Genomic DNA, 10,560 nt, shown 5'->3' with positions numbered 1-10,560 from the left:
CTCCAGTTCCACTAAATGGAGAGTTGGTCAGTTTTCCACGAATGCAAGGCTCACAAGTTGCATATGACACATAGTCGAATGGATCTAGATATCCATCATTTAGCAACTTTTGAATCCTTCTTTCATGGATGTGACCTAGCCTACAATGCCACAGGTATGCATTGTTCACCTCATCTCGTTTCCTCTTAGACACATTTACATTCATGATATGTGGAGTGGTGTCTAACATAAATAAACCATTATGCAATGTTCCTTTCGTGATGATCTTATCATCTAATAATATCGAACAACCATTGTTCTCAAAAACAAATTTATATCCACTAACTGTTAAACATGAAATGGAATTAATGTTTTTGATAATAGAAGGAACAAAATAACATGCATCTAATGCAATAAAAGCTCCACTAGGCAGATGTAGAGCGACCTCGCCAACAGCTAATACAGCAACTTTTGCTCCATTACCCATCTTTAGGTCCATCTCGCCTCTCTCTAGTCTCCTAGGCCTTGCCAGAACCTGCAACGAATTGCATATATGATAAGCACTACCGGTATCTAATACCCATGTGTTATCATAAGAGTCTGACAAATGGAGACTGATCATGAATGTACCTGAAGCTTCATCAAGCTTTTGTTTCGCCCTTTCTGCAAGGTACTCTTTGCAGTTTCTCTTCCAGTGCCCATCTTTACCACAGTGGAAGCACTGGCCTTTGTCCTTTGTTGGGTCTTTCTTAGCAACCTTTGCTTTACCTTGTTTGCCCTTGCCCTTTCCCTTCTTAAGGGACCTTTCTGCTTTCCTTTTCTTTCTGGTCTCACCAATGTAGAGAACTGGCTTCTCTTTCTTAATAGTACTCTCTGCCTCCCTCAACATATTGAGGAGCTCTGGGAGAGTCACTTCAAGCTTGTTCATATTAAAATTCATTATGAACTGTGAAAAGGAATCTGGTAGGGACTGAAGCACAATGTCCACACACAAGTTATCCTCTAGGACCATTCCTAGACCTGTGAGTTTCTCTATCCACTCAATCATCTTTAGGACATGGTTCTGAACCGGTGTCCCCTCAGTCATCCTAGCGCGGAAAAGGCTCTTGGATATCTCATATCGTTGAGTCCTTCCCTGTTCCTCAAACAATTTACGGACATGTAGGAGAATGGATCTGGCATCCATCTTTTCATGTTGTCTCTGTAACTCTGGAGTCATAGAGCCCAACATATAGCACTGAGCAAGAGTGGAGTCATCAATGTACTTCACGTAGCGAGCGATCTCATCCTCGCTTGCCCCTTCTTCGGGCGTAGGCATCACTGTATCAAGGACGTACACGATTTTCTCCGCTGTGAGAACAATTCTCAAGTTACGGAGCCACGTAAGGGCGTTGACATCAAGTATGCCACGTAAGGGATTTGAAAGCGACATTTTCTGAAAATAAAGATGTAGCAAAAATGAATAACATGCAGATTTTGCAAGAAATAAACTATCAAGATATGGACTTCTATCTTAATATACTCCCACTATTTTACTATCGAGTCACGCGACACCCTCAGCACGTAAAACGGAAGTCTCCGGCAGACTTCTAGTGGGGATCAGGATCCAATCAGCGTCTTAGTGTAACCTCGAGGGACTCGACCAATCACACTAAGCCTAAAAGGTAGGCAACTCTTGCCGATCACAACTCCTTGTGATTCCCGTCCTGTTCGGCCTCCGAATCACCATGGCCTCGAGGGACTCGACCAACCATGATGCTCGGTTAAGTCAACACCTTCGTTACAAGATGAGTCTGATTTGATGATATACCCTCGAGGGACTCGACCAAGCATACCATGTCCTCAGGTCACCGGTGACATCTCTATGTCGTAAGCAAGATAGCGAATCGCGATATAGGTGAGTCTCGAGGGACTCGACCAACTCAACCTACACCGGGATTCGGTTCCTACTCATAACGATGGAAGGCCACGTGGGTCAATCTAATTGCCTCACGTTTACCGACTTAATATTATCGAGAGATGTTTCTATAATTTGGTCTCCTAATATGACATGTCACACATATACATATTTAATATATATCTACATCGCATGCAAATATATATACTTATCTAGTATGTGTATAAGCAATCACATCAGATGATCATGGACCACAACCTAATATGATTAGGCCCGAGCCAGTAGGCCTAATCACTCACATCAAGATCTATGTGTGCAACGGTGCATCTCCATGCCCTGTGATCGTCCATCTCGTCCACGTCGGTTTCGTCGACATCTTGATGCATCTCCATGCATCACGATCGTCCGTCTCGTGGGTCCCGCTGTCGCATCCACGCTCCCGCTGCGCCTCCTCATGTGATTACAACTTAATCATAGGCACGCAGGCCCGACAATAAACGAGAAATATAATGGAGGTTCGCAGACCTCAATAATAATAATCACAAGTACACACATCACACGGTCCATGATCATCCGTCCACTCATCATACATCACATGTATAAATAATCATCATCATGTAGGACTACTAGATAATAATAAAAAATAATAATCAACTAAACCTTTTAATTAATTAATATTTTTCTGAAATCAGGGACATGTAGGGAATTTCTCAATTCCTAAGGGTATTTTCGTAATTTGGACAAAAAGACAGAAATTGGAATTTCTCAAATTCCGAGGGGTAAAACTGTCTTTTGCCCAGAAAACCCTAATTTCCTACTGCCCTTTGCTGCTGCCGCCGCCGCCGCCACCCTGCTGGCGGCGGCCTGTGCGGCGAGGGGCGGGGCGCTGCCCTCGCCTGCGGGCGGCACGCCCGCTGGCGGCGCTGCCGCTGCAGGTGGGCGCCCCCGCGGGCGTCGCCGCCTCCGCGGACAGTTTTGCCGGCGAGGCAGCGCCCGCAGGCGGTGCTGCCTCGCTGGCGGCCGCCCCTGCGGGGTTTTTGCCCGTGGGAGCAGCGGCCACAGGCGCCGCTGCCCTGCGGTGCCTCAGCCCGCGCTGCTGCCCCGCGGCGCCTCTGCCCGCGGGATCAGCGGCCGCAGGCGCCTCTGCCCGCGGGATCAGCGGCCGCAGGCGCCTCTACCCGCGGGCTGCCAGCCCCGCCGGCCGCAAGCCTGCTGCAAGCAGACCGCCGGCCGGCTGCTGCAGGCATAGCGCTTGCGCATGCGCCGGCGCTGTGCTGCCTGGCTGCGGCTGCGGCTGCCGCTGCAGGTGGCTGCAGGCATGCAGATCGAGGGCAGCAACTGTTGCTGCCCTTCCTCGCTTTTGCGTCAACGATTTTGACGTCAATATTCTTCCTAAACACAACACACGCAGTTCAAAACCAATCATTCGCACGAACAACCTGGCTCTGATACCACTGTTGGGAAATCATAAAGGGGGGCGACATCATATGCGCAGCGGAAGAACAAGAAAACAAAAATCCCCGATTCCCAAAAAGATGTTCGTCGTCGTGCGAAGATTGGTGCGAAAAAATCCGCAAAACACAAAACTGCGTATAGAGATTGTGTTACCTAGGGAGATCGTATATCCCTGTTTCCTTGCAGATCCTTAGGAGAGGGTGAAGGAGGTCAAGCGTCCTCCTCTCTAGCGGTGATCCACACAGCAGGGTTGCGACGACGCTCCTCAAAACTCCAGGCCTACTCTGAGGTGGAGAGGGAGAGGAGAATAGGAAAGGCAAGCAAAGACTCTAGCCTATGAGGCTGTGAATCCCTCCTATTTATAGAGATCCCGTGTCAAAACCCTAATGGGTCCTTTCCCTAGTGGGTATTGGATCTGCATCCAATAAGACAGGGCTCCGTCGGATATCTCATATCCGAACCTCTACTCATCGCAATGCCTACCATATGTGTGTGACCCTCTAGGCCCAATATCGAGCTGGCCGTGAGTCATACCTGTCAGAACTCCTTCTAACTTAGTGAATTATTATCTCTGTAATAATTCACTCGACTCATCGACTACGGCAGTACTAGGCCACTACGCCGTAGTCCCCAGACGATACAGGGGAATCCAATCCATTGGACCTGTCTGTCCTCAGTTACCATGTACCTATAGTCCCTCATCCATCTAATATCCCAGAGACCGCATATCGAGCATGGTGCTGTCAGACCCATACGGTTTCTACTCGAGTCTCGCTCTAATCGGATTCTCCCGGAGAACTCTTTCTCTCTCAACCCGAATGACCCTGGCCAGGGATTTGTTTGAGCAAGAACACATAGGATATTCCTCTCATGACGCCGAGAGTGGATGATCCTCTGTCGACACTCAATAGCCCTCGTAAGGTCGACTACCACTCCCAATGACCAGCTGTACTAGATCTGAGAACAGTCAAACCTATAAGTCTGGTATCAAAGAGTGGAGCACTCATACAGGACATCCTTGGTGTCTCAAGTCTAAGGACCAGATACACCACTAGGACTATGGAATCGCTGTCTGACAATAAGGCATCATCAACCATCCAGCATTCCGTAAGCGGATCAATCAGTGAACTCATTCTCCAATGAGCACCTGTACTGTATCCCTAGTGTCCCTACACGAGCAGCTATGAGACCAGCTGCATCCATCATATGGACGAGTATACAGCACACCAGTCTATCCGGTTATCACGATGTCCCTCTCGAGTAACCTATGACCGGGATTATTTAGGATATGTGTTTAAAGGTGAATCGATCTCATTATCGTGATCTCATCACGATCCGATTCCCATTGCACAAATCCAAGGACATCACAATATATATGCATTTATGCAATAGTTATAAAGTGATATACGCCAAAATATAATAAGCAAAAAGATTCTGTATCAAGTCACACGTGCCATCACTCACGTGATTGGCTTGCTGGGCACCTATGACTAGCAGTTTTAAGTTTTGTGAGTTTTGCGCACCAATCTTTGCACGACGACGAATACATCTTTGGGAAATTGAGGATTTTGTTTTTATGTTCTTCTGCTGCATATGTGATGTCGCCCCTAGATTTCCCGACAATGACAGGTATGACTCACAGCTAGCTCGATATTAGGCCTAGAGGGTCACATACATTTGGTAGGTGTTACGACGAGCAAATGTTCGGATATGAGATATCCACTAGAGCCCCTATCTTATTGGATATCCAATAAGCCCTTGAATTATTAGATCTTATGTATAAGATCCAATAAATGCTCATGAGAGATTATTTGGTAGAGATCTACTAATCCAAAAAGCTTAGGCAGTTGGATGGAGATCTAGTACCCAATATGATAGGATCCATTATGGTTAAATTGATAGGGACCTCTATAAATAGAAGAGAACCAAAGGGGCATAGACTACCCTTTTTAGCTATTACCTCTTATTCTCCTGCCTTCCTCTCCTCCTCAACCGACAGCCCTAATTTGAGGCATGTGGATAGTAAGAAGGGCCAGCCCATTCTTGATTATGTGATGTGTATGGAGAGGAAGATCGTGTGGTGATTTGAGGAGTATCTTCGTCACATCTACTATATAAATCACTGTTAGAGAGGAGAATAGTTGACCTTCTTCATTCACTCGTATAAATAAGGGATTTTATAAGGATATACAATCTCTGTAAGTAACAAATCTCTATTGACACACATTGTTTCAGTTTTGCATTTTGTTTTACATATCAATCTTCGCACGACGATGATAACCTTTTTCCTTTGAAAAATCTGAGATTTTTATTTTTTTATTCTTCTACTATGCATGTGATGCTCTGTCCAGGTTTCCCAACAATATGATCTCCTTAGTAATAAATCTCACTTGATATGTGTGGTTTTCAATTTTCATATTTTGTGTACCAATTGTTGTACAACGACAAAATATTTTTTGAGAAATCTGAGATTTTATTTTTTTTGTTATTCCACTATATATATGATGCTTTATCTAAATTTCCTAATAGTAGTATCAGAACTAGGTTGATTTACGTAACGATTAATTTTTAAACTGTGTTGATGAATCGCGTAGAATTATTTTATGCATGATTGCTACAATTTTTTATCATATCTTTCATATCTGGATAAGTACCTCTTTTTTCCATTAAAAAATATTTTAGATAGACTTTTAACGTCAAAATTATTAACGCAAATGAGAAAAAAAAGACAACAACTATTGTTGCCTTTTAGGTTGCCAAGCTGCTTGCACGCATGTGCTCTCTCAATGCTTTAAACTGGAAAGAGATTGTTAATAGTGAAATAGAATCCATAATTAATAATTATACATGGATTCTCAATGACTCTCCTAAGAATAAACCCTTAGGTGATAAATGAATTTTCAAGGAGAATATTAGAATTGATGGTACAATTAAAAATATACAAAGTGTTGCTCAAGGTTTTCGGCAAAAACCTAAAATTGATTTTTTTCACACATATGCACCTATAATTTAAATTACTAGCATCTAATACCTACTTGCTTTTACTTCCATCTATAAACTTCTTGCTTTTACTTCCATAAACTTCTTATTCATCGAATGTATATGAAGATTACTTTTCAACATGGAGAGGTAAAAGAAAGATATACATGAATCAACCCAAAGGATTTGTCATACTTGGACAAGAAGAGGAAGTATGCAAGCTAACGGATCATTGTATGGACTCAAGCAAACCCCTAAGTAATGACAAAAAATTTTGATTTTGTAATTCTATCTTTTGAATTTCAAATCAATGAGTATAATAACTATCTACATTGTAAAAGGATAAAGAATAAATCTATCCTTCTTTGTTCTATGTTGATGATATCTTACTTTTTGCTTCGAATTTGGATTTGATCTTAAAGATTAAATTATTATTATCTCATCACTTTGGTATGAAAAATCTTGATGAAGCTGATATCATCTTATGAATGAATATCCAAAAATCTTTTAATTTTATATCATTATCTCAATCTCATTATATTAAAATTAATTAAAATTTTGAATATTCTTATTATTTATCCATCTCCACTCCTTATGATCTAAATGTTTATCTTGTGAAAAATACTGACAATCCTATAAATCAAGAAAGATACTCTCAAATCATCAGATCTCTTTTCCATTTATCGAATAAGACTAGACCTGATATTTCTTATGCAATATCCAAATTTAATAGATATACTAGTATCCAAAGTTTAGCTCATTAGAATCCTCTTGAATGAGTTTTTAGATACCTTAAGAATGAATGAGTTTTTAGATACCTTAGCTATAATAGACGATCGATTGAAAGAGATTCAATATGGTAATAACAAGCTGATTGATTAGCTAAGGAGCACGATAGTTAGAACTTCAGTGCATATAGATATTGAGTTTATCTCCAACCCTATCCCTATGGTAATTAGTGCTTATATGTAGAAGTATAAGAAGAGCATAGCTCTAAAAGAAATCCGAGGTGGTATTTTTTGTGAGATATGACTCTACATATTCTTGATAAGAGTTCTCCTATATGAGAAAATCCATAAACGATCGTGGCTAGGGATCTAGACAATTCTTAGAATCTTTTATGAATAATCAAGATACTCATGTATGATCATTACTATACAACCCACAAAGACGTATTCTACATTATGTATAAGTTAGTTGAAGTCTAGGTCAAAAAAACGTAGTTCAAGACCTAATTTACTCCGTATCTTTCATATGGTATTTTACTAATTGAGTTTTAGTTTTTGAAAAGATACATCATTGACTACATAATACATTTACCAGCAAATTTTTTTTTTTAATAATTTTATTTTTAAAATTATTTATTCATTTGAATGGGAATTTTTTTTAAAGGGATTATTAAAGCTTGAAGAGGAAAAAACTCAAATTCCCCTTCACTGTTGAAGGATTTTAGTCTCACACCAATGAGAGACTTTTCTCTCAACTCTTTTACTCTCCCCCAAAATATTTTTTTTAAAAGATTAATAGGCAAAGTTGGGCCAAGCCACATGACACTTATTATTAACTATAAATAAATCATTTTTCAACTAACATTGTATGTCAAAAAATATACTAAAATTTTCTCTCAGAGGAATACGTTTAGGACAATGCTTATATGTCTTAGGTTTTTATTTTAATTTTTTATTTAATTTTTATATATTTTAATTTATTTTAATTTAATCAAAAGTCATTTTAATATTTCTACCCCAACAAATGGATGCATGCATCTTTGGCCGCGTCTCTAAGCCAAAGTCGTCTTCAAGAATTACACTTGGTTTACATAATTGCTTCTCCACTCCACTATTGCCATATAGTTAAAAGAGTGCGAGTCTCCTTCCATTATTATCTCTACGAAGGAAGGATATAACCAAATATGTTAAGAGAAGAAGCCTGGACATGTAATGCCCTCAGCTATAGGTTTCTAAGGACAATAAACACCAATTCTGAGACACACATATTCGAGAACATTACATACTATACGATCACTTGTTCACAAAAATTATCCTAGAGTCAAAGTTCAAATTCCTTATACACCCTCTCATATAGATTCGAATAAGCTATTCTCTCAACTTCTTTAATAGAAAATACTTACAAGTACCCAAAATGTCTTCCTCTATATATCTTCCTCTAACTAAAATATTCATATTAAAATCCATCTTAGAAGGACCCGAGCCCACATAATGTATTTTTGTGCAAATCCGGCTTTATCTTCTTGCTTGCATCCCTGTCCAAATTCGAAATTCAATATATTAAAATCTGAAGAAGGATCAGCTGTTCCAAGGGTGAGGTATATAAATTATTATAATTTTTTGCATTAAATATTTTATATAAAATTGCGTTGTGGCATTAATGGAAAGTACTATGTATTCTCTCTGAAGGATGAAATTTATCTTCCTGTCAAATGCGACAGTGTCAAAGTAGAACCACAAGCTATGTCTTATTTATTCTTGGAAGTCAGCCTTACAAGCAACATCCTCAACCAAGCTTAGTTTACAACAACTTTAATCTTCATGCCGCCATCACAGTGACCAGGATAGGAGCAGATGAAATAACTGGTTCCTTTAGCCAGAGTGATCTTATCGTTCCCAGATGTGTAGGTCTTGGAGCCAGACTTGGCTGTGCAGCTATCATAGCCTTGGGCATCGACCACCGCCACGTTATGCGCTCCCTGCCCGTATTTGAACACTGGATGCACACGTTTCCACATAAGAAGATCAAACACACATGCAAGTGCTCCCACAGAATCAAGACGATAAAGATGGAGGAGGAAGGATGTGGATGATACCGAGGACGTCGCCTGCTTTGAAGCTTTTGCCGTTGGGCCAGTTCTGGACGTTAAAGCTCCAACCAGCAGAATCTCCTACGGTGAACTCTGTGGCCGCAGTGATCTCCAGGTGGTAGGAGAGGCACAGGCAGACGAGCGCCAAGGCAGCGATGTAGCTTCTACCAGCCATGGTCTTCAGTATCACAAACAGACTGGGGAGGATGACAAACGATTTCTTTGATGTGGGACGCAGAGCCTTGGGACTCGATGGTGATTTATAGGGTTTTGGATTGCACAATATGGCCAGCATATATATTCGTGAATGGAAGGAAATGAATAAAAATATATTTAGTTAATTTAACTTTCTAACTAAGGATTGCTGTCCAAATATCCAAGTTTTCTTTATGTATTATTATTATAAATCGATAGGTTTCATGTTGGAGTCCACGTGTAAAATTCATGAACGTTATTTGATGTAATGAATTTTTTTTAATTAAAAAAATTAACTCAAGCACTACAAGTGCAACGATTCATAATAAATTATCTTTGACTTAGTAAACCTTAACGATATGGTAAATATTTATCCTAAGCCAACCACAATAAAAATTTCTATTAAAATATTTTATCCATATAATAGAATATTTTCTTATTTCAAACTTACTATAAAAGCCCATCAAACCATAGTCACTGGGTCAATTAATATTTATAGTATAGCCTTAACCATGGTTTGATTTGAACTGGAATCAAATTGACTTTACGATTTCGATTTCAAACTGATTAAATATGATAAAAAAATAAAAATAAAAAATTTATATTATAATATAAGGTCTATCGTATAGTGGTTAAAACTTAGGTATAAAGTGTCAATTAACTTAGTTTTGAATTTAGATAGAGTCATTTAGTTTTACTGTAAATTTTATAATTTTAATTTTTTTTATATCAACTTTTTTAAGTCATTACAGTCATTATAGTTATACGTCTAATTTTTAATTTTAAAAATAAAATTATAATTTTTTTGTTGAATCTCATATTTTAATGATGAAACCAATTGATAGTGTTTGTGATCTAATCTGCGTTTTAAGTGACGCAGGACTAGCTTCGATCAGAGAGAGATAATTAAAGTAGGAAGAATCATGTTGGCCGAAGTAGAACTTAATAGAAGATTGGATGTCGAGCTGGAGGATTGGTTGACGTATCAACAGAAGGCCTCGGGCCATGGGATCGGGCATCGGGCCAAGAAGAGCGGAAATTACGCCAAGGAAATCGAAGTTGCAGAGACCAACTGGTCGATTAGGCAATATGTCGTAAGAGAGGATGGTGCGCCGAAGAATCGGACGAGACGTCGATGTTTTAGGCGTAAATGATAGTCATATGTGCCCTACAAGCCAACCACATGAGTGATGGCACGTGTGACTTGACACACAGTCATTTTGCTTATTATATTTTT

At 39.8% G+C, this 10,560-nt stretch overlaps 1 protein-coding gene across 1 annotated transcript; it reads right to left on the bottom strand.

The window, feature by feature from the left end:
- Window positions 1-8,834: 8,834 nt before the first annotated feature.
- LOC135677454 (basic blue protein-like) lies at window positions 8,835-9,303 on the bottom strand. Its single transcript, XM_065189814.1, has 2 exons — window positions 9,135-9,303; window positions 8,835-9,034 (listed from the first exon to the last, which is right to left on the bottom strand). The coding sequence occupies exons 1-2, from the start codon at window positions 9,301-9,303 to the stop codon at window positions 8,835-8,837; spliced, it is 369 nt and encodes a 122-aa protein (XP_065045886.1).
- Between the last annotated feature and the right edge of the window lie 1,257 nt (window positions 9,304-10,560).

Source organism: Musa acuminata, chromosome BXJ1-6 (genome assembly GCF_036884655.1).
Source record: "Musa acuminata AAA Group cultivar baxijiao chromosome BXJ1-6, Cavendish_Baxijiao_AAA, whole genome shotgun sequence".
Taxonomy (NCBI): Eukaryota; Viridiplantae; Streptophyta; class Magnoliopsida; order Zingiberales; family Musaceae; genus Musa; species Musa acuminata.
Note: the sequence above shows the minus strand (reverse complement) of the source record. Positions and strands in the feature narration are given on the sequence as shown.